At 40.5% G+C, this 24,872-nt stretch overlaps 1 protein-coding gene across 2 annotated transcripts in view; it reads right to left on the bottom strand.

The window, feature by feature from the left end:
* Positions 1–2,207: 2,207 nt before the first annotated feature.
* Positions 2,208–24,872, bottom strand: part of PIWIL1 (piwi like RNA-mediated gene silencing 1) — a 31,234-nt gene continuing 8,569 nt past the window's right edge. Inside the window, exons 4-21 of one of the 2 annotated variants that reach the window (XM_089894334.1) lie at positions 23,674–23,799; positions 22,966–23,180; positions 22,460–22,581; positions 21,315–21,395; positions 20,471–20,668; positions 19,922–20,033; positions 16,022–16,148; positions 15,683–15,800; positions 15,050–15,164; positions 13,742–13,929; positions 13,301–13,373; positions 11,606–11,806; positions 11,388–11,491; positions 10,149–10,219; positions 9,836–9,989; positions 5,762–5,887; positions 3,446–3,593; positions 2,208–3,289 (exon numbers count right to left, since the gene is read on the bottom strand). In XM_089894334.1, the coding sequence (XP_089750460.1) occupies positions 3,173–3,289; positions 3,446–3,593; positions 5,762–5,887; positions 9,836–9,989; positions 10,149–10,219; positions 11,388–11,491; positions 11,606–11,806; positions 13,301–13,373; positions 13,742–13,929; positions 15,050–15,164; positions 15,683–15,800; positions 16,022–16,148; positions 19,922–20,033; positions 20,471–20,668; positions 21,315–21,395; positions 22,460–22,581; positions 22,966–23,180; positions 23,674–23,799 (2,396 nt within the window). In that variant the 3' untranslated portion in view covers positions 2,208–3,172. The remainder of the gene's footprint in view (positions 3,290–3,445; positions 3,594–5,761; positions 5,888–9,835; positions 9,990–10,148; positions 10,220–11,387; positions 11,492–11,605; positions 11,807–13,300; positions 13,374–13,741; positions 13,930–15,049; positions 15,165–15,682; positions 15,801–16,021; positions 16,149–19,921; positions 20,034–20,470; positions 20,669–21,314; positions 21,396–22,459; positions 22,582–22,965; positions 23,181–23,673; positions 23,800–24,872) is intronic. The other variant, XM_089894335.1, reaches the window with a different exon arrangement.

Raw genomic sequence — 24,872 nt, forward strand, 5'->3', positions numbered from 1 at the left:
TGAAATACTGTATCTGAATGACAATATTATGGCTACATGAAAGAATTACACCTTAAAAATCCACAAACTTCTGAAGATTCATATCATAGCATCAGGCTGAAACTGATGTTGAAACAGACTTTCTATGCAACCCAGAGACAACAAAGACGCTATTTCCCAACAGAAATTCCGGAATCCTAAACAAGATTTCTATGAGCTCTAAGGAACAGCATGTAAAACTAACAGAAAGCTTCAGTGAGGGGCACATTTTTGGAGTTTTGAGGGGAAAGAAACCCCGTGTACCCAGAAAAAACTAGGCAGATTACCCGTTGTAATGCACTTGAGGAACCACCCCCAACAAACTGCTTCATCACCTAAGGAACTGCCAGGTTTGATGGGTCAGACCAGGCACTGAGAAGGGAGAACCTGAAGTGTCCTTAATGCTAAGGCCTTCAGAAGTAGAACTCGGGTGTGCATATTTCTCTTTTAAGGAAGAAACCTGGATTTCAGAGTTTTGGCTTTGTTCTTTGGAAGCACTGCAATCAATTCCCTGACAGGTGCTCGGTTGTAATTGTCCCTCTAGCGACGAGGGCAACTCCTACTTCCATCATCACAAGCTGACTTGCTGTTAAACAAGCAGACACCCAGTAGGCATCCACTGTGTTCACTTGTCTGTTCCATCTTCTGGTTTTAGCACCTAAGTTTTCCTTTGGGGAACCATTCCTCTACCCACTCCTAAATGGGCCTCATCTGACCCAACAGCTATTATTAAGTCCCTATCAGGGCAGTGTGTCCCTCAGGTTCAAGGATGTGTAGACAGCCCGAGTTTTGCTGCAACCATTGTGGACGAGGTGTTCCTTTCATTGCAGTGAGGCTGAGACATAAACCTAGGCTTTGTGACCATCTTTGTAATCCTATCTGATTAGAACCAACCCAGAAGGAAGCAGAGCGAGAGACAGATCCCCGAAAGCATTCCATCAGCTGTAGGTTCTATACACCTTCTCAACCGGCATTTGCCCGAATTCCCGGACAAACCACCTGGGATGCGTTGAGTAGCGCACCTGGCCCCTCCCCTACAAGTTCTGCTTCCTGGATCTGGTCCGGAGCCCAGTGGTCTATGTTATTTCAAAGCAAAGAAGGTCACGTTTAACATTCCGTTTGGGAACCACTGCCTAGGATGACTTGAGAAAGCCAGTCAATAGCCCTTTTTGGCTGAAATTAATTTGAGGCTGTTTTGGTCCCTTGCAGACAAAAGTCTTTATGATATAGTGAGGGTCTTTTGAATACTGCACCTTTCCTGGAATTACCACATTTATCAATTTTTCATAGTTTTAAAGATATTAAAGCCTTTCAACTTTAAAGGATAGTTTAAAACCTGCCAAGTATGAGACTTTAAAGACTTAAGTTACTGACTAGCCCTAAAAATCCATAAATAAAAGATGCCCCAAATCAATCTTTTACAGTTGTATAATTAGACTTCCTTACGTTCCTTAATACTATGACAACATTTGGCAACTTTCATCGATTTTATTGTCTTTATTTGGCATTCTTCTGAAACGTCACAATCTCCTGTGTTTCATTCCTTCTAACGTCTAGAAATCAAATAGGTTAAGGAACCTCGGCTAATAGCCAAAAACAATGTTAACAACAGTTATTAGCTCCAAGAACTAAAGGGAAAATAAAATGGTTTTCACTCATAATATGTTAACAAGGCTAAACCCAAAAGGCAGTTATTTGATAAGAACAAGCACAATAATGGTAAGACAAGTGACTTTACTGAGCGGCATCACTTGAAATCAGAGTTCCTGTAGCTCGTGTACGATCGTTAAGGTTTACACTCATTACACTTGCAAGCAATGTTTAAAGGTGTTCTCATGACATACAATCACTCATTAACTTCGAGCCTGCTCTTTGCAAAATTCCCTGAAAAGTCCTACAAGTGTGTAGATGTGAATTATTACAATTATCAACTTCACAAAAACACAGACTTCTTAGTCTGCATTTTCTTACAAGTTAAGGATTTCCAGTCTTATACTGTTAATTTTGAGGTTGCAGCATTTCCTGACAGTTTTACTCTGAAGTTCATAAGTAACACAAACTTAGCTTTTATAAACGGAATTGTGTCCTTTGAGTGTACTCTCCAGCAGTTTTAAAAAATATAATAAATGGAAAGAAAATGCACGTGCTTTCAGTAAGAACAAAAACTACACTGCTATATTCAAATAAGATGACAATCACTGCAATTTTATTTTATAACAAATGGAGTGATGTCCCAGTTGCAAAAAAAAAAAGTAATGTTTATATAGACTACTGGCCTCTTTTATTAAGGAGTCTTAAAATGTATCTTTGGACAGAAATTTAAAACTTTCAACTACCTTCTTTTTTTTTTTTTTGCGGTACGCAGGCCTCTCACTATCGTGGCCTCTCCCGTTGCGGAGCACAGGCTCCGGACGCGCAGGCTCAGCGGCCATGGCTCACGGGCCCAACCGCTCCGCGGCACGCGGGATCCTCCCGGACCGGGGCACGAACCCGTGTCCCCTGCATCGGCAGGCGGACTCTCAACCACTGCGCCACCAGGGAAGCCCTCAACTATCTTCTTTTTTAACCCCCATAACACCTAACCCCAAAAATGAAATAAAAATAAGCCTATTTCTCCACAGTCTCACACCTTTCCTATACCTCGTATAGGTTACTTAATGGCAGCTTCTTCTTTAAAATGAGATCCTCAGACGCTCAAATAAAATCCTGCCGTACGACTGTACTGAGCCTCCACTTTATGCCTTTTCTCTCCTTTAAATTCCAAATAAATATTTCAAAAATAAGGTTAATATAGCCTTACAAGTAGGACTTGCTCACTCCTGAAAGCACTTTCAAGTAAATCCCAACTTTTCCAATACTTTAAGAGTCTGTTTATAATACAAAGCACCTTATCCACATTTTTTTTCAAAACAAAAAATCCTCACAACCTATTTATGAGAATCAAACAAGATAAAATATAAAATCCTAATTTTTACCTATAAAATAAAAATAAGTCAGTTAATAGCACTGTTAGAAATAAGACTCTAGATCTCCTAATTTCCTTCCCAAGTTTCACCTGGAAAGATAACAGTTAAAAAATAAAAGCTTCAAAAAATCCCAAAGTTGTAATTTCACAAAGAAAACAAACCGCTACATCTTGTCTTCTTCCTGTAGGTTAGAGGTAGTAAAGGTGATTTGACAGTGACAGGCTGGGCTCTCTGTGAACGCTCTGGCCAACGAGGAAAGCCAGTTTGTGGGCATACTGGCAAGGGGCAGGAACACGGATGATGCCCTTCAGCGGGAAAAGAAAAGGTTCTGTTACTCTGAATCTAGCTCTCTAAACTGAAACCTCGGTATTAAACTGTAAAAGCCTTAGACAACATAGCAATTCCATTTTGAAAAGTGAATCTCATTGACGTGAATAAACATTGATTAAAAAAATACTTACTGGCCAGTTATAATAGATATGACATAGCTTGTAAGTTAACCTCTGTATGTGGTCTGGCTTCAGGCCACTGCTGTCATAGATGACGTTGTAATGTGTGGGAGCAACACTGCCGCTTCTCACTGCCTGGCTCACGATAAAGAAATCATACCTGGAAATTACAAAAGAAAGAAACACATGGGTGTAAGGCTCATCTTTTTGAAAGCTAAAATTAAGATGATTCAAGTTTCTTACAGTGAAAAGATCCGGTATACTAAAATGTGACCTAATCTTCTCAAAACATAATGTGCTTCCTTGAATTCAGAACTTGTTATTCATGAACCATTTTGGAATGCTTGTGTGTGAAAGAGGTGTAAGATACTACTATTATTTATATTTTTAAATATCTATCATTGATGCCTCAGGGCACTGACAAACATTTGACACGGCTGCTAATTATGACGGTGCCACTGTACCGGGTCACTGTTTCCACTCCACATCTGAGGGAGATGACTGCACAGCAACAGGCTCTAGAATCAAGAACCAAGTAGTGCAAACGTAAAGGAACACCAGGGTTTTTGTTTGTTTGTTTTGTTTTTTCATTTTTTGGTACCAATTAAACATCAATCCAGAGATATTGTAATCTGACCTGATACAGATATTAAGAAATTAACTGTAATTTATTATGTCCACTGAAACTAGACAAATTTTAAAATCAGAATTGATCTACAACAGATTACTGTTATTTAGCAAAATGAGGGTTTCAGAAATGTTAAATGACTTGCCCAAAAGAACAGAGAAATCACAAAAGAGCTAGAATCAAAACCTCTGTTCCCAGTTTAAGCACGTTATTATCGTTCAAAGTGGGCTTCTCCAAGTATTTGAGTAGTAACGGCAGCTGTTAAGTTTTAAAGAATATCTAGGGCTTCCCTGGTGGCACAGTGGTTGAGAGTCCGCCTGCCGATGCAGGGGACACGGGTTCGTGCCCCGGTCCGGGGGAATACCACATGCCGCGGAGTGGCTGGGCCCGTGAGCCATGGCCGCTGAGCCTGCGCGTCTGGAGCCTGTGCTCCACAACGGGAGAGGCCACAACAGTGAGAGGCCCGCGTATCGCAAAAAAAAAAAAAAAAATCTAGTAAAAAGTAATCAAATTTTTTTATACTTTATAGTTCAACTTGGATTTTACCCAAATTGTTAAAAAAAAAATTATGTCTTTAGGTCAATGTTACACCTGAGCTTTGGTTATTAGAGTAGTAGTAATGTTAGAAGTATCATGAGGTCACTCTGAATCATTAAAGAGATCCTACAGGAAATGAAATTGTAATATCTTAGTTACTATCTTAGCCATTCTGTCTTCCTCCTTCAATGATTTTCCCCAACTGGTTAGAATCCTTCTGATAACTAACACCTGCCTGAGAGAAAGACACAATCCAAGATAATGCATCTTGAAATAGAAATTTCTATACATTGTCAGATAACAGGACTAAACAGAACTAAAATCTGTATTATCATTTGTCTACATAAATTTAGTACCGTAATGCCTCATTTACCTAAGGTTCATACAGGAGAAGCATTCCACATTTAAACTTTGCCCCTAGGCTGACACTCTACCCTGATTAAAGTTGCCCTTTTTAAAAAGAGCTCCAAAAATGTATATATGAAGACAGAAGCACCACAGCTGTTCACTCTCATGAAGAGGGCGTTCATGTGGACTGACCAATGACTCGCCTTCGTGAACATGACTTGCTGCCTTGTACTCCAGTCCCCACAAAGGGGTTTTCGAGGAAGCAAATTTCGTGAGTTTACAGTTGAACCCTCGTGTGCCAGTAAGATCATTACCGTGTGCCCCTGAAGGTTCTAGCTGGCTTTCTTACGGCAGAGTGCAGCTCCCGGTTACATAAAAAGCGTTTGCTCAAAAGCCACTTTTCTACCTGCAGCTGTGTTTCAGATGACACTTTCTGACCTGTGGGTAACTAAGTGCATTACAGATCTAAAAATTTTGATTGGAAAATAACAATCTATGGATGAGGTTACATACGTAAAAAAAAAAAAAGCAAACGCAATCTAGAGCAGCTGTTCCTAAACTCAGGAAGTATAACTAATACCACAAACAATAACCCGCTTCCCCCAGAGAGAGATGGCACAGAAACCTCTGTTCACCATTTCAGAGACTAAGTTAGCAAATCATGGGCATTATCTGATCAAACTAATGAAAGACTTTAGTATTTATAAGAAATAAAGTATAAGAACTATCAAGTAAATGTGTTAAAGGTGATAAAGTACAGAGGCTATGCTAAAAAACAAAACGGAAACCAATCTCCATTCTAATACAGAACTTACCATTCTGGTCTGGTAACCTCTACATCAATAACTGTTCCAGGAAGTGGATTTTGAAGTCTTCCTCCAGACTGAGCAAAAAATCTGGCGTTCACTCGTTTCTTCACCACAATGACCGTTAGTCTTGGGCTTAAGACGGTGATGAATGTAACTGCATTTAGTCAGTCATATTTTCAGGGCACTGAAGCATTCATACATTCATACACTCCATTTAAAAGGAAACGCACATCCCTCTTGGGGCATACTAGCTATCCCAGTTGTGAAGGAAGATTCCACAACTTGTAAGGGCGTGGAGTTAGGGCCAGTAAAACACCGTGAGTAGAAAATGAAATGGCATATTTGGGCCCTGTGACTCAAGGTCATGTGGATGTTTAACCATTAAACCAAGCATATGACATACCTGTCTCACGAAAATGTTAAACCCAGCACGTTTTTAGAGTAACAGTTTGAAAGCCTTTTCAGTGGGCATTTTCTTCTATGTAGAAAGTAAGATATTAACTCTCAAATCTTTGACAGGTAAGCTAATTTGAGCAGTCTCAAAGTCTAATTTCCTGCCTTTCAAAATGACTGGCTGACAACATATCGGGGATCTCTTGTCTCTCCCGGCTCAGCCACTCCTCAGCCCGCCACACAGCAGTACCAGAATACTGCCGTTTCCCCCCTCCCTCCCCAGCCCCATTCTGCAGGTGGTTTCCCATGTCAAGACTGAACTCCTCTGGCCTAGGGAGCTTTCCAGCTCTGTGTCACGTTCGATCCACTGCCTCTACATGCCTTTTGACTCTCCTGAGGGCAGCCCTGTAACTGCCAGTATGCCTTCAGCCTGAACACCCTTTCTATCCATCTCTTAAAGGTTCATTTCAAATTCACTGTCTGACACAGTCACACTGTATACACACATCCATTTGGGAATAAATGAATTAGAACACGTTAAGCACTTAGATCGGTGCTGGCATGTAATAAACCTTGATTATTATGGTTTTCAATACCTCAAGTTTCCTGTGCTCTTTTTCCAGCTAGAACATTAGTTCCTTAAGAGCATAAATATACTTTATTCTAAACCCTGGGAAGCAGAGGGCTTCACATGCAGTATGGACCTTGCTGGTAATGTTTGACTTGGGTAGGTAGTTCACAACACACTGTCTAGACTGATGGTCTGAAAGATCCCCAAATGGGAACTTCTGTTCAATCATAAACTTAATGTGCTCCTTCACGGTAGAAGTAACCAAATATACGAGGGGCAGGAAGGTGATTCTACTTAAGTAAATGGAAGAACTTTTTAGGAATATCACTGTCTACCCATGTACAATAGACCTCTCACTGCCCAGCTACAGCAGATCTGGATATAACAGAGCCACAGTCTCAGGAATCAAAAGACAAAGTGGGGCTTCCCTGGTGGCGCAGTGGTTGAGAATCCGCCTGCCAATGCAGGGGACACGGGTTCGAGCCCTGCTCTGGGAAGATCCCACATGCCGCGGAGCAACTAAGCCCGTGCGCCACAACTACTGAGCCTTCGCTCTAGAGCCCGCGAGCCACAACTACTGAAGCCCGCGTGCCTGGAGCCCGTGCTCCGCAACAAGAGAAGCCACCGCAATGAGAAGCCCGCGCACCGCAGCGAAGAGTAGCCCCCACTCACCGCAGCTAGAGAAAGCCTGCGCGCAGCAACAAAGACCCAACACAGCCAAAAAAAAAAAAAAAAAAAGACAGAGTGGATTTTAGTCCTCTGACATCACAAGAAATGATTTAGCAAATGTGGTGACATAAAGACAAGTCACAAGTATACTAAAGTGACTCTTTGATTTGTTCTTATACCAAACGTTCTAAATCAACTAATCCATGACGCATCTTTATAAAAAGTTAACATCAACATTTCAATTAAAAAACAAATAGGACAAAACAGAAAGGATAAAAAACAAAAAGATAACTACAAACATTACAGTCCAAACTCTGCATTTCTTCAAAGTGAGGAGTAATTCCTGGGTATTGTTTTACTTTACAGACAACTCCAAACTTGTTTCTAGATGCATCACCTACTATTTACTGAGTGCTTACTGGGCACTGTGTGAAGTACATTAAACACCCTGACTTATTCCTTTCATCAACCTTGGTTAAGCTGCCGCCCCTGTTTCACAGGCGAAGGCAAAGCTGGGATTAACCCGACTCTGATTTAAGACATATGGCTCCTGACCGCTGATCTCTGCAGCCGCCAAACAACGGCACGATTCACGACGTGAAACCTACTTCGTGCAACGGTCTGTCATACACTAGTCCAAGCGATCGATTTAAACCCTCCTTCCCTGCAACGTGTGTTCCTATTCGCTAAAGGGAAGCTGAGCAAGAAATCCCACCAGCCTCCTCAGGCCCAGTTCCACCCCGTTGTAGAGGAGGACCCTGTTCACAGATACTCACTTATAGGGCTAGAGTCTCCTCTTTGAGAACTATTGCTGCCAGTCCTTCTGGGACCCAACCCAAAGGGCTCAAAAGACTCAAAGAACCAGATATGCAGGTCCCAGCAGGGACAACAGTGTTATGTTCCCAGTATCCCAAATATTCAGCCTAAGGAAATAAGATGAACTTGCACTATTACCTCTACTCTTCACTTCTTGAAATTTTCTTTTTCTCTAGATATGAGAAAAAAGCAGCTAAGACTAGAAAATTCTGAGTGCTAAAGTAGTAAACAACTAAAAAAAAACCTAAGAAAGCAGCGGTCCATCTGAGCCCTTCCTCTACTCCCTTCCACCACATCACCCCTCCCCAGAAGGACAGAAAATCTAAGGGAAAAAACACAAGTTAAGGCTTACAAAACTTCAAAAACCAAAATAAAATAAATACCATTATTTTAATGAGAAAATACAAGCACTAGGGATTTTAAGAGGACAGGAAAGAATATTAACCTTCATTTACAAAGTATTAAAAAATGCCTATTAGCATTTTAATCTGAAACACAATTACTTCACAAGAGATAAAAAAACACCCCCGACATGCTCTGAGAACTTACTGGCATCATGATCTCATTTTAAGAAATGTGTAGAATCAACACTTAGAAGGGGTCTTTCAGAATCTGGCCAAAGAAGACTTGGAAGCACTCCGCAATTTAGCTAGAAATAAGCTCTTAATGCTCATCCCATGGGCCTATAAATCACAGCGAGCCCAAGCACAGTCAAATGACTTTCAAAATCCCTCATTTTTTATAATGATAACAAATACCGGCTGAAAAAGTCTGGCAAAAATAATCAGTGTTTAAATATGCACGTGCAAGCACATATAAATAAACAGGTCTCCTGGATTTTCTAAGTATCCTTAAAAATCAAATCCACAAATCTTTAATACATTATGCGCTCAGCTCTTACTAAACAGTCCCTGATCTGGACTTCCTTACAATCTGATAAAGAAAACAGCAAAAGTTAAACAACGTAACTTATTAAAACAGCTATCTTGAGATGGTACGCAGTTTACTGCCAAATAGCACGAGCAATGACCTCTGTAGGAGAGCAGAGGAAGGCGAAGCCCAGTACCGCTTTCAAAGAAGGACGTGGGCAGTGCTCAGTTGCGAGGAGCACTAGCTGCCCTGGGTTCTGCAGGCCGCCTAACAGGGCGAAGTGGAACCATCTCCCCTGTGACACCAAACACACGCCCAACATCTTACCCACCAAGCGCCAGTCCAGCTGAGTTCACACAGAAATCAAACAAGTATTCACGGTACAATGAGGTAGAAACAAAAGTTAAGACTATCTGGAATACATATTCCAATAACCAGTTCTGTGGATGCCTACGGCTGTACTGGGATAGTCAGACCCTCGTACTTCAAGGCTCTAGGAGAGAAAAGGCGGCAGCAGACGACTGGTAAAGGCATCTCCATGCGTCATTCCTTGAAGGAGCTCCCGCTCTACATTTCCAGCCTGCCCCTCCTCCACGAAAAATTCTCCACAAGACACCCCCCCAACCCAAACCTCTTCCATTACCTCAAGCCTGACCGCACCTGTAAGGTTAGATTCTCACCGGTTCACCCTGTGACATTATTTTCAAAGATACAAAAGTGTAATTTTATAAAGAGAAAATGATTACATTTCGCATGCTTACTTGTAACCTCTACCAACAGATCTTAGGCAATCCAGAAACTGTGGTACTTCATAGTTCACCAATGTTTTAAGCTGACCGTCTCCTACGCCATCCCGATACACGATAATTCGACTAGGCATGTATTCATTGCAGCTATTCCAAGCCCTCAGAGCAGCTGAAAGAAAGCCAGACAAGTGTTAACGACATTAACACAGAACAAAAATGTGCTTCTACCAAATTCTGGGCACAGGATTTTATCAGAAACATAGCTTTAAGACAATTTCTTGAAGACTCTAATTCACAGGGCAGATGGAAACCACAACAGGAGACTCACCTTGCAAGCAGACTTTGAGCCCATCTACTAGCTCTTGCCCTCTATCTTGAAATACACAGCGAGAGAACCAGCTATTCAGAGAAAAAACATGGCCGTGGTGAGAATGCAACTGTCCAGAAGTTCTTCACTTTTGAATCATTCTATATCTATGTTACCCTTAGCCATTCATGTTCTTTAACTTCCTTTTTGAAATCTTAAGCAGAAGGGTTACAAGATACAGGAAATCTTCATAAAGCTTTCTTTCATTATAAATCAGTCCCATAATTCCATCACTGAGAAGAAAATAAAATTTAAGCCAGAGATGCCTCCTAGGTTTACACCTCAGAACACACAGAACAGGCTTCCCTGGTGGCGCAGTGGTTGAGAGTCTGCCTGCTACTGCAGGGGACACGGGTTCGAGCCCTGGTCTGGGAAGATCCCACATGCCGCGGAGCAACTAGGCCCGTGCGCCACAACTACTGAGCCTGCGCGTCTGGAGCCTGTGCTCCGCAACAAGAGAGGCCGCGATAGTGAGAGGCCCGCACGCCGCGATGAAGAGTGGCCCCCGCTTGCCACAACTAGAGAAAGTCCTCACACAGAAACGAAGACCCAACACAGCCAAAAATAAATAAATAAACAAATGTGGGGTTTAAAAAAAAAAAGAATATTATAAAAAAAACCACACAGAAGCACACTCTTACTACTATACTCTTGATAAAAGATACTTTTCTAAAAGATAAAACACCTTGAAATATGCCCATTAGTAACGCTAACACATCAATGCTTCAATTTTCATTCTTCCTATTCTTGGCAATTCTATTAGTTCTAAGAAAAGCACTGAAAAATAACTTCACTATGTTGAAATACAGGTGACTGGGTAAACTCAAGTGGGTTTTCCAAAATAAAGTTAACATGACAACTTGAAATTACATTCAGTGGTCAATAAAATTATTAAAGAAGTTTTTAGAGACAGTCACATTTAAAGAGATGCATCCTCCCCGCAAATACAAATAATAAAATAACCTGAAACGCAATCTGACCGCTACATCAGGTTAAGGGCCAGTGAAGGACATTACAAATGGTAGGGTAGCTAATAACTGGTTTCCTTTTCTAACTTTTCTCTTTTACTGGATCTAACGTAGGAGAAATCAAGGTAAAGAATTAACACAACCCCTGTCCTCCCCAGACACTGGCCCCTGGGCTCGTGGGCTGTGTTGCGTATGTCTAGCAGTTAATCTGAGGCTACCAAAGCCCACTCACCGGGTCATCCCTTCATTGATGCTTGCTACAAAGCCTGCAATTGACCTCCGTCCAGCTGTGGTGTCATGGTAACAATCAATGCCAACTATCATGGCTAGCTTTAGCTTCAACAAAAACATCGTAATGTTAGATACAACAGAATACCAGCAGTATTTTAAAAATCCATTTTTTCTTAAATAACAATGAAAACTTTTATCCACCAATTAAATCAAACTTACAGGCATATCAACGCTCCAAAGCTCTCCTCCCATCTTGCAGTTCATCTGCAGGGCGATCTTTGTAGCAATGGCCATGACAGTCTGTTGTCTGCCTAAGGTTCGGGCCACCACACACTGACTTGGAGTAGGGCAATCTGTACATAAGTATTTTTTAATAGCATCATATTTGTCCTTCCGACTGCTTGACAACAGACAAACAACCTAAAAATGAACAAAACGCCCTCATTACAAAGAATTAGGAAACTGATAATTAAGTTCAAGGAAGAAGACAGGAAACCAAACCCACAAAATCATTGACTTTACTATTCATCTCTGCCATGTAGCTAGTAAGTATGACATTAACTTTTAGCTAATGCCCATTACATTCAACTAGGTAATAGATACTAATAAAGAAAGCACGTTAAGCAAATAATTCAAAACTTGAGAACTTAGTTAAAAATGCTCTATTGCCAGCTTGGAATACTTCGGAGGTAGGGAATAGGGCAAAACAAGTTAGTGATAACCTATAGGTGGCCAAATAAAAGATTTTCTAAAATGCTCACAATTTTCTTACTCATGACCCACCTAGAATCACGGCTTTTAAACTTCTAAAGCTCTGGCTTGAGAATATGATCAAACTATGAAATTTCCTAGGAAGTCCATGGGCACTGCTGGGGAAGCTGAAGCACCTGATCTAAGCAGACCCCTGCCCCAAATGGGAAGATGTTAGTCAAAGGGCACAAACTTCCAGCTAAAAGCTAAGTTCTGAGGATCTACTGTACAGCATGGTGATCACAGTTAACAGTACTGTATTATATACTTGAAGGTTGCTAAGAAAGTGGATCTGGACTGTTATCACCACATACACAAAAAGAACTGTAATTATGTGAGGTGATGGAGGTGTTAACTAACCCTGTGTGGTCATCATTTCACAATACGTACACGTATCAAGTCATCACACTGTACACTTAAAACTCACACAATGTTACATGTCAAGTACATCGCAAAACAGCTGGAAAATCAACCGACCAACCAACCAAGCCACCCACACCTGCCCAAATTCTGAGGATTCAAGTTTAAGTTTTGGAGCTGAATCCAGCTCTTTAACTCATGGCTGTCTTCTCCAATTTATATTCTCAGATTCTTATCTTTCTTTCCATGGCCCCCAATAAAATCATTTTCCTACCCTAGGTGTCTCTATTATTCCAGGCAACCTGATAGTAATTGGCCTGTGGCGTTTAAGTATGAGATAAAGGACTAAAAGGAATCCATTAGAAGAAGCCAATTCATTTCTTGGGTTTAAAGCAACACAGATATGCTGTTTATCATTAAATTTGTCTTTGCCACCTCATTCATTATACTTAAGTGTAACCACAGATACCCTAACTATACTGTGTGTGCTGAACAGCTAGGTACTGTTTTTCATTCTTGTGCCTTTTCTCCCCCCAGATTTTCTAGAATAACTGAAGCGTCTGAGTCCCGGTAAATTCAAGATGGCTTTGCTGTTCTCCACCCCCTGCTCACTGTTCACAGTGCACAACAACAAGCTCCTAGGTGCACAAGTAGAGCCGCATTAACTCAGCTATCTTAGGTCAAGCACGTATTTCGTGACCGGTTTGGGAACCTAATTATCACATTTACAACAATGGACTCAAGTTCTAAGATTTACAACAACTGATTCCAGGTCAACTGCCTCCACATCAAGTAGCTACTTACTATCTGGGTATCTGATGTGACCTTCTGCTGTAAGACTCTTAAATAGGCTTCAGTTCTATCATCCACTTCAATCCTAGAATGGAAATACGTGATCCAACGTTCAGAAAAAGGAACAAAAACTGTACTGTGTGGTAAAAGGTTCCTACAGATTATAACACACAAAACACTTCTGTATAAAACGTGAAATAAAACACCAGGCGCAGCCATGCAGTCAAAAGGCTGCTTCTAGCCCGCAGCAGCACGAGTCTGAGCGACAGTCCGGCCCATCCTCCCTCCACCCTTAGTGACTCAGATACATTTCTGCATCCACCTTACAGGGAGCTGTATCAGACCTTTAAGATCATCTCATGTTTTTGACAGTTTTATTAACAGTTTGAGTTCCCACACCCTCCAAATGACTGCTAATCCATTTTCAGAGTAGAAATGACTTGATAAACTTACATTACTGCTTTTTTCATTTGTATGCCCATGGCTGGTGTAACTTTAAATAGATTTTGTATCAACGCATTGGCTGCTTCATAATTTCTTCGAGTATAGATCAATAGCCAGTTATTTAGTGGCTTAACACTAATTAATGGTGCACCTCTTGTTTCCTTTGACCAATCTGCAAACTGTGGACTGTAATCAAACTAGAAGAAAGTTCAGAGACACTGTAAATTCCATTGTAAGTTCTCGGTGATAAAGCCAGAAAGTCTTCAATAATTCTACCATGGCATATTCTAAACCTCAGAGTACTACTCTTAAATTTGAACTGCAGTGACAGACGAAATGCCCTTAGTGAGGGGGAAAAAGATACAAAAATGTATCCAAAGGGTTATGTCAATCCTATTTAAAATACATTCATATTAACAGCTGCCACTCAAGTGCCCACCTGCCTGCGCCAACTACTCTGTCTCGGGCTGCGGTCTCTTCTTAACCTTTCTAAACTCTTACAGGGATAAGTGTTATTTCCCTCATGACAAAGATATTAAAAAATGAGGCCTTATAAGTTAAGCAACTTTATGACTGAGGTGTCAGATACCGAAAGCAAGCTGTGAAAACACCTGACGGCAAGGCAGAAAGCGAACAGACTCAAAGCACAGTGACCCTATAAATATTTACCATAGAGGAAAAAAACCCAGTGCTTTTTACATGTCCTACTCACCTCCGCAACACCCCTTATACAGGAATATATATTAACTACAAAGGGTAATAAAAACAATGCAATTGAAGTATTAAGCTACATGATTAGGCTGTGATCCATAGAACACTTAGAAGACAGAAGAGCACAGCTGTTCACAACTTGGGCACTTGTAGTGCTTCAGTTACACCAAAACATATTTTTGAATACTTGCTTTCCTTTTCTGAAGACAGAATATAAAAGACATCACAATATTTAATATAGATCCCTAACAAACAAGCGGTCCACGCAAAAATGAAGCCAAATAAATTGGGAGCTTTCCCTGTAAAAAGATCACTTCAGTGGCAGACGAAATACCAACCCATTCAGATACTTAGACTTCTACTGTCCCTTAATTTAAGTAACTTAGCTCATTTTAAAAAATTAAGCCACCTTTTAGCTAAGTCTCACGGACGGCCTGAGGACCAAGCTGCAAGCTTCGCCCCCTCTGTGCTCACATCAGTGGACAGTGGAGGTGCTCGGGGAGGAGAGGGCTGCCCTGGCATGGAACTAGGGTATGCACCCCTGCTCACTCTACTGGGAGTCTAACCCAAATCTGATTGGACGGACAACTTTAAGAACTGCCTTACTGTTCTTCCACCTTGATGGATCTTTTCTGCTTGCAGAATTCTTCCTGAGAAGGTCAGTAAGTTGGAGTCGAAGCTCAGACCCCAGTCTCGAAGCTCCCTCTGCACGTTATCATCTCTGTGAATTTAACATATTTACATATGCCACTAAGTGTAAAGAGACAGAATGAAAACTAGCGCACGCATGCAAATAGAGACCCGCTGCAACCTACAACAGATTGCTCTCAGGACTAAAACCCCGCCGAGAATGCTAGGAAACCCAGACGTACAATCTATTTTTCTCTCCTCCCAGCTATGTTTCCCTTCATGATATCCTTTCATTTAAAATTCCTGATGCCCAAACTATCTCCTCCTCAAAGTAAACAAAATGTTATAACGAAGAGAAAAACATAGATTTGTCCCAAACAATTTTGCTTTCTACTCTATTCTTTTTCTAACAGAAGAATTAGAAATACCACAGGCTACAAGGTTTAATTATTCCCTGACAAACAGCAGCCTCACTTAGAAACATGAAGAACCCACCCTGAATACTGCAAATACAAAGCGAAACAAAGTTACCTTCTGTCACTCCTCCAAACCCACGTAAAATAAAGAACGGAACTGAAGCCGTACCCCAGTGGAGCAGAGATGACTTACTTATGAATGTAATCAATCAGTCTTCCTACTTCACGCTGCCTTTGTTCTGGAGTTAGTCTTGTATGAACAGCCAAGTCTTTCATCACATTAAAATCATTACGCATTTTATCAGTTAGACCTTTAAACAAAATGTTTAAAGGGATACGGTTAAAGAAACAAGAATCGTGTCTAAGTATCTGGAGTGTCAGGTGGTGGTGAGTGAAAGAATTCTGAGGAGACAAAGCAGCTTTAAGGGCTTTTGAGGGGACGGAGGGTGTGAAGGAATGTTTAGTGACTTCTAGAACAGACGGGGAAAATAAGCTTTGTGGTTTCATTCCAGTAAAGAAAAGTCAGCAGTACCTGTGAGGTAGCAGAGCTCAGGGATAAGCATCGCAGGGCCTGGTGACGTGCCTCCGGGGCCTCTCCTTCTCTTCGGCTGACTGACCAAAACTGGTTGCTTCAAGTCAGTGATTTCTTGGTTATATTGCTATTCAAGGGAAGAAAGTATCACTGTTCACAGTAAATGCCTTTAGTCACAAGTCATTTTGTAATGGACGATAAAAGTTCTTTTTTTTAAATTAAGAACTCATGCCAACAGCAAGGCTAGTATCAGTTTCCAAGTATAAAAATTGTCTTTTTAATCCTACTAAACCCGGTTGTGATTTATATGCTCTGCTGAGTACCTCATCTTTTCTCCTAAAAACTTAGATGGTCGAGGACAGTAAGGCTCTAAGTTTTGACTTTCAGTCACAGTTCTATTTACTTCATGTTTGACCTCTTGGTTTAGAAACAGCAGTCTGTGTAACTCCAAGTCTTCACCACAGTGTAATTCCTCTAAAACTCCTCTTATTATAGTGAGGACTAGCTTGTGAGAGTCACCTCACTGTAAGAATAAATGGTGGAAGGAGGGGGTTTGCACACGACGGGACATTTTTAATTAGGGAAAGTTTCTCCTTTGAAGCTGAACTTCCATTTAGTGGTATTAAGATTCCCCACAGGTAATCACTATCTAGGGTAAGTTTTTACAACCCGTAAAGAGACCAAAAATGTTGACGCTTCGTATCTAACAAACGTGCGAGACCAGCTCTCCCGCCTCCAGTTCAGCTCTGCAATTCGAGACCGCGCAGACTTCTCACAAGTTATCTTCCCTAGAGCTCCTGGCCCTGTGTCTTAAAGACCCTGTTTCCATCATCTCTTGTATCCTCTCCTACCATCTTTTACTAACCTGGTTAATTTAGTTCTAACTTTTTATCTTTAAAACAACCACATCTCCACTAGGCATACAGGAGAGTAATACCATCATGGCCATTTCATGAGTCCTGGTCTCTCAAGAGACTACGGTACCTGACCGTTCCTTATTCCTATCGTACAGTCAAGGTCCTGGCCATCTATCATCATGAATTAAGAGACCATGAATTCTAGCTTGTCACTGACTTTGTCCTACCTTCAACTCTTTACCAACCACCCACAGAAATGCTTTCATTTCAGACAAGAAAGTTGCAAGTAGAACATGCATATCTGACCTCTGCTCCACTTATCTATACTACGTATTTATCACACTACTTTATTACGGGTCTATTAACAGTCACCCTGCTTACACGTCGTTCACTTGGGTACATACACAGGTAGAAACGTGGTAGTAACTTCAGGAGTGTTCCTATTCCCTGCTTCACCAAAGGGCTTTCAATGCAGTTCTTAATTACAGAGCTGTGGGATTTCCCGCCAGTTCTTTTAACATTCCCCCTACATATGAAAAACTAGCACTTTCATCTGTTCAATACTACTGTTAAACCTTTTCTTTTTAAAAGTGATGGACCACGGTCTTCCCTTCCAAAGCCCCTTCTCTCCCACTGAGGGCTTCCTAGACATTATCTTCAATATACAAGAACTAAGCCATCACTTATTACTCAAACTCCATTTCTGCTAGGAAGTTCTAAGAATACCTTGATTCTTTCAAATATTTCAAGCCCACCTCTTTGGATTAATTAGATCTACTAGACACCTTTACCCCTGGTTGTGACAGACATCTTCCCTGAGGAAGTTAACCTAAGCTGAGATGTCAGCCTAAGAGTCAAGCGTGCAGAGCCAGCGCTGGCAGGCAGAGGGAGCCCCGTGGCTGGGTAAGGCGGCTGGGCAAGTGACAAGATGAGGACACATAGCGGCTACATCATTCAGGGTTTCACCGGATAAGGAAAAATGGGCTTCATAACAAGACACAGGAGCAACAGGAAGCCACTTAATTACTTTGGGTAGAAAGTGTAACATCAGATTTGTATGAGTTTTGAAATGGATCAGAAGTATAAGAAATGAAAACTACGAGGCCAGTTGAGTGAGAGAGAGAAATGGGGCCTAGACAGGAGGTGGCACTCACTTAGAAAAGGAGGAAAACGAAGGTACTTCAGATAAGCAAGGTAGGGTGATACGATCTGACAATTAGTTATACAAGGTAAGTTATACAAAGCATGGTGATCTGAGGTTTGAATTATCCATCATTCACCTGTTCATGCAAATACCTGAGTGCCTACTTAGGCACTGGGGCGTATATAAACTATAAAGTCCCTGACTTGGTGGAAGTGGCGTTCCCTGCTCTGATGAAGAGCGCCGCACAGGGCCAGGTTAGGGGGATATCACATGTTCAGTGTTGGTCACAGGTAAGGCATCCCTGAGACATCCAAATATTCAGAACAAGTAGGTTTAGACATGCCTAGGGCTAGAGATAGAAACCTGAGAATTGTTAACACATCATATGTGAAGTCTTCGCATAGACTGGAGATCACCTGGAGAGTATAAGCATACAGTAACTAGGGACGTGACGCAGAACCTTTAAGTATGCCAGCATTTAGAAGGTTCCTTAAGGGAGAATAAGCAGGCATGTAAGATTCAATACTGGTCAGAGGAGGGGAGAATCTTCCCTGACGTCGCTTCAGGTTTAAATCAAACTTTCAACTGTGTCCTCTTTATATCTGCTGTTGGTATATACCAATTATTCCCGTCTCTGATCATGATTATTAAAATGAACTACAGAAAAATGCCAAAACTCATTTCTCACAGAAACCTCTGGCGCCCAGAAGAATCTAGGTTAAACATGGTTGGACTCCTCAAGGGGTTTTCAGAGGCTGAAAACGGCAGTAGGGAAATCAAGCTGAAATGACCCTTGGCCTGTTTTCATTTTGCCCAGAATAAGACCAGTTCTTAATGGGACTTCTCAGAGAATCCTTTTCCTCCAGAGTGGTATCTGATCTTCTCACTCACAGGAGAGCAGCTGAAGATCAGGCAACAGTAGATATTCAGGAAAAAGAGATTTCAAAGGTCACTAGTCGGATGTGTACTTTTGACACAAAATATAAACACATAATAGTTCATTTACTCCACTTTTTAGAAAAAGGAAATAATCTAGAGAAAGTAGGAAAAAATGAAATAAATTTTAGCCCTTCAAAGACAGGTTTTAAGATTTTAATTAATGTGTTTTCTTTAAATACTTTTTCTGCACTTTTAACAGAGCACATCAAATGGAACGAGACCTTCTAAGAATATAGGGGCAGATCTGCTTCTCTCTGAACACTACAGCAATGTTCTGATGCCTTCCTGGAGAAACATTTTATTCTCTTCTAGTCAGTGGCTGCTCTTTCTTGCTATTTGTCTCTCGTGTCTTTGTCAGTTTAGTGATCACTGTGCCAACAGCTAGAATCATCTTTATAAAACTGGGGCTGGGGGCCACCCAATAACCTGATCTAGCCCACATGAGACAAGTCTGTCTCACTCTGTCAGCATGTAAAACAAAAGTAAGAGTTAACCCATCTGCAGATTTATCACAACGGATGCTAAGGGTTCAAAGATCTCTAGCCCACGCCGCCAGATGAAGTTTACAAAAAGTGCTGGCTACAGAGTAAGAGACAGTATATGCTAAACTGTTAACTTGCACTGTTTTCCTACTGGTCCTCCACGTGCTGAAGTTCAAATGTAACCTTGTATTCTACTGCAGAAAAGGAACCAGGACCGGGCACAGCTCATTTGCTAATGAGCTAATTATGCCGTGACCGCCTTAACAAACACATTTATAGACAGCTTCAAAAGCAACGTGTTCCACATGCACACCTGTTAGAAAATTCTACTGAAGACGCTTCAGATTTCCCCTAAGGTCTCAGCCCTTCCCAGTACAAAGATAAGAGTCCACAGTAGCACCTTACCTTCCTGTAGAGATTTCCCCTAAGGTCTCAGCCCTTCCCAGTACGAAGATAAGAGTCCACAGTAGCACCTTACCTTCCTGTAGTACTCTAAGAAGCTGACTTCAGAGCCGTCAGCTTTCCTGAAGGTGCTCTTTGGATTCTGGTCCCAGTCAATATCGTCTATTCTGTATGTTTTATTGTTATACCTATGGAGTTGAGATTTTATTGGTATTTGATTAAAATATGTAGAAATGTTGTTAAAAAGCGGGGCTAGACACTATATACTCTCTAAAAAATAAAATTTCAACTCATTTGGTAATATACAATATTATGGAAAGATAAAGGGAAAATAATTTCTTAAAGACTATGCTATACACTAGATGGGGAAGTTAACTAAACTATTAGAAAATAAAGTTAAAACTAAAAAGAACAGAAATCATTGGCTATTTCTCCTTTTAAGATGAGTATATTCCCCCAAAACTTTTGCTCTTGAGAAAAAGGTTATAAATATCCCTCCCCTGTTTTTGTGCTATTCCCACCTCTCAACTTTAAACCCTACTTTCTCTCCATCTAACATTATAGGACTAGAAAGCCTCAATATCTTCAGACTTGTAAAATTATTGTGCATTATTAAAAGCCTTACTTGGTGAGAACAATTAAACCTATCAGCTCTTTAGAAACTTGTTCTTGAAATTTATGTTCTTCAGTTTGATGAAACAAGTTGAACATGAAATCTAAAACAGTTTCACTTCGAAGGACTTTATGACTGACATCAGTGCAAAGCATGATGTTATTTTCATACTGAAGAATAGAAGTAGTGAAGCCAGGCCAAATCACCAACCTGTCAAAGACAATGAATGCCATGAAGTAACCTCTATGAATATCCAAACATGTTTTGTATATATCAAGTTATGGTTTTTACATTTATTAACTGGGTCAATAGTACAAGTCTTTGAGTACATTTACTTAGCTTCAGGTTTTACAGGGTTCCAGATAAAGACTGATCTTTTTAAGATCTTCAACAATGAATGTTTATAATAATATAATAACTTTATAAGTTCCATTTTAAATACACTAAATTTATTAAATTTTATTACTTATATTGATCTAAGACTTGAAAAATCTAATTGAAAGCATCTACATTTATTATAATAAACCTAAACCACCTGAGCTGCAATCCTGATACACTGCAGTGACTTTTGAAGCAATCGTCACTAGCTGATGAATTTTGTTACCTAAGAGCAAATACAAACTTTGTGTTGGATAAGTCTTTATGCTTTTCCCCCATGACAGATAAATATCACATGATTTTTTTAAATCCAAAAATTCTGGGATGTCTCCTTTATTATTTAAGCCAGGTTAAATGTTCACTTAATGTGATGGGTACCACTAGCGGCCAGAGTGAATCTGATCATTTCAAAACAGAGCATCACTATCCAAGTCTGTGATTAAACCTAAGGAACAGAAACTTTCCACTTCATACAAACCTATGATTTGGAATATCAATCGGGTCACTTGGGTTATAATAATTCCGTCCAATCTGCTGCAAATTCATCATCTTTAAAAGCCTAGAATTTGAAAGGTCAGAATAGAGAAATGAGTATTGATAAGTATCTCTAATACTACAATCACAATGGCATGTTGTTTAGAGCAGGAGTTGGCAAACTATGGCTCATAGGGGGGCCACATCCAGCCTACCTGCTGTATGGCCTAGGAACTATTTTTTCTTTTTACATTTTTTTAAAGGTCTGGAAAAAAAATCAAAAGACTAATGATGCATGAATCATGTGACATTCAAATTTCAGTGTCCATCAGCAGAGCTTTACTGGCACACAGCCATGATCATACACGTCCAATGACTGTTTCTGCGATCCAACAGCAGGGTTGAACAGTTGGGACACAGACCACATGGCCTGCAAAACCTCACATGTTTACTATCTGGTCCTTTGCAAAAAAAAGTCTGCCAACCCATCATTTACAGAAAAATAAATCTTCCATTACATTTATTCAAACAAGTATCCACCAAAATGAGTCAGTGACAAGTTAACTCATGACCAACTTAGGTAAATTACAAATCCAAGAATTAGGTCTCACTATGCTCATGCCAAGCTCAGGCTCATCCAGATTGCTTCCCACTCAGCAGGGGGACGGCAGGGGCGGGGGCCTTCACAGAACTTGTGTCCAACAACTTTGGGCTTGGAAAACACAGCACCCACACTGAAAGCCAATCACAGAGCACGCACTATACGTGTCCTACGATGGAAGAAGTAAATCGGAACGGACCTAACCTCTGTCCCGCTTCCTGAACTGGCGCCCCCTGTGGGACAGAAGGAATATAAAGTTAAAGTGCTGAGAGAACGTGTGCTCTTAACATAAGCTCAAATGGGATCTGAAAGATCTAATCTCAACACAAATAGGGAAGTGAAAGACATGACGCTCGCTTAAAGCAAATAAATGAGACTTATACCAGTACACCGCACCTAAAAACGATTAAAACTCAGGGTAACCCAATGATCCTAGCCAACCATTGTAAAATCTAGGTACTAAGTATACAGGTACTTATTGTACATGTCTTTCAACTTCTGATTATGTTTAAGATTTCTTAATACAATGTTAAAAAATGCCAACATACCTCCTGAAAATAATATTATAGAACTGCAAACAAGTTGGTGATGTGGGCGGGAGCTCATTTGTCAAGGTGACAGTTATCCTCACATGCTCTCCATTTCGGGTCTGACTAAAAACTTCGGTAACCTGAAGCCAGAGTGGTGGAAAACCAAACTTTTAATTTTGTTAAAATAGGGCCAATCACATAAGCCTATTGAATAAGGCAACAGTGAAAAGTATGGAAAAGTTTTAGATTAAAAAAAAAAAAAAGAATGACTATGAGAAAAGAGTAACAGGATGGGCATGAGACAAGAGTGATTAAGTGCCTTCTTATTACTTGATTGTAATCGTTAAGTCACTCAGGTGGATCTGAGAATGGTATAATAATGCCAAATACACCCATGGGTGTATTACAAGTCCTAAGAGACAGGAGACCACTGGGGTTTCTCTAAAGCTACCCCAGACTGTGGCAGTTTAGCTTTGAGGTAGAACTCCCCATCTCCCTCTCCCCAACCCGACAACGGAAATAACCTTGTGCTGTAGTCTTTTAGGTAAAAATAATATCGTTCCATCAAAAGCATGACACCTTCCAATTAAATCTTCATGTTGAAAAAGAAGAGCTGAGCGGAGTCTTCTGGCTTCCATCAACGGGTTATAGTCAACGTGATACTGATATAAGGCCCATTGGGGACGGGATGTCAATCGAAAATGGTTAGTGCTCAGCCTTACTGTAGTACCTGAAGAACCTGTAAAAGTAAGTCACATTCAATTAATGAAATACCAAGTTTATTCCTCCTTGAAATCCTCACTGCCATGACAAGGCAGACACAGTTCTGTAAGCAAGGGGTTAAAAGCAGCAGGCAACACAAAAGTCCTCAGACATCTGACGCTGGAGACTATTCCACTTAGGTAAATTACCAAAAGCATCCATTTAGAAATAAATCCTCCCTAGACTGAGTAATTTACAACCGAACCAATGAAATCTCTTTACAGCAAAAAGCTTTAAAAGAAAAAAGTGATCTATGTAGTAAAACAACATTTCAGTGCAGCTAATGACATCTATAACCTATTTCAAAACCAAAAGGGAGAGAGGAAAATGGAAAAGCCATCCATGCAAAATCCTGGACCAAATGTGCTCCTTCACCCTAGTAATGCATCGTACAAATAAATACCAAAATTAAAGTGCTTCAATTCACTGTCCTGCGTACTTGAAAACTGTACTTTTAATAATTAACCTACCTGTTTTTGATTCTTTAACATGATCTAGGTTCTGTCTTGTATTCACACCAAGATCATGAAAGTCTCTACGACGACCTCCTCTGTCTGCTAATGATAACTCGTGAAATCCAGCAGATATCTGGAGTTCTTAAAAAAAAAAAAAAAAAAAAAAAGGAAAAAAAGAAGAAAATTATACATCTAAGTAATATGCAGCATGAAATAAAGAATGACGATTCCCAAAGTACTCTACTACCTGAAACCCAAAGGCTCCTGAGGTGCTAGAGTATAACAATCCCATCAGAATGCTTCAGGTAGCTGCCAGCCAAAGGAGAGAACAACTTCTCAGCCATAACCTCTTCTGTGAAGCCCTTCTTGTCACTGCCCTAGGCAAACTCAGCTCCTTCACAAGACATGTATACCTTTACAAGATCAAGACAACTGGAGTGATTCAAGAACTCAGGAGCACATGTGTATTGACTGGGTAATTATTTTTCTGTCTCTAGGTCTGATAACCACCCGTGGACCTTAATATCAGTATTTTTCACAATTTTTATGATGTAATTATAGCTGTAGGAATTGGTAGTTCATATGATTTAAATGTGCAACCTGAATTAGAAAACGTTAAGTCTAAAATGTAATTTCCCTTACGGACCAGCAGAGCAGATGGGATGGGCCTGTGTATATTCCGTGGCCATGATACACATCTACTGGGATAGGTTAACCATCAGTTCATGCTTACTTGTAAAAGCTGTGGCTAAAATATCCTAAATTATTAAGTCCTTTAATATGCATGAAATATATTATGAAGTATCTCATATCAATAGTATGATGTGGGCCAAAGAATGAACATGGGCTTTGTAGTCAAGTGTTAAGTTCTAGCTTTTAGTTAATAGGCACGTTATCTTGTGTAGCAGAGACTATTGACTACCCAATAACCAATCTTTCATTCTTATTTTAAAAGTTTATTTGGGGAGTAATACAGCTAAAAGACTAGAATTTCCACCTTCCTTGCAGGTAAGGAGGGCCTAAGAGACTTATGCAGAAATTACTGGATGAAATGTCTGGGAAAGCGCCATAGGGGAGTCAACAGCTGGCTTTTCTGTTGTCCAGGCCCCTAGCTGCCAATCTTGCCTGGAATCTGGATGTGATGGCAGGAGGGAGCTCAAGCAGACATTCTGAACAAAACATAAGTCTTAATGACGGAGGTCATGGACTTGGGA

Source organism: Delphinapterus leucas, chromosome 14 (genome assembly GCF_059928025.1).
Source record: "Delphinapterus leucas isolate spDelLeu-1000000601 "Yukka" chromosome 14, BTC_Dleu_Yukka2, whole genome shotgun sequence".
Classification (NCBI taxonomy): domain Eukaryota; kingdom Metazoa; phylum Chordata; class Mammalia; order Artiodactyla; family Monodontidae; genus Delphinapterus; species Delphinapterus leucas.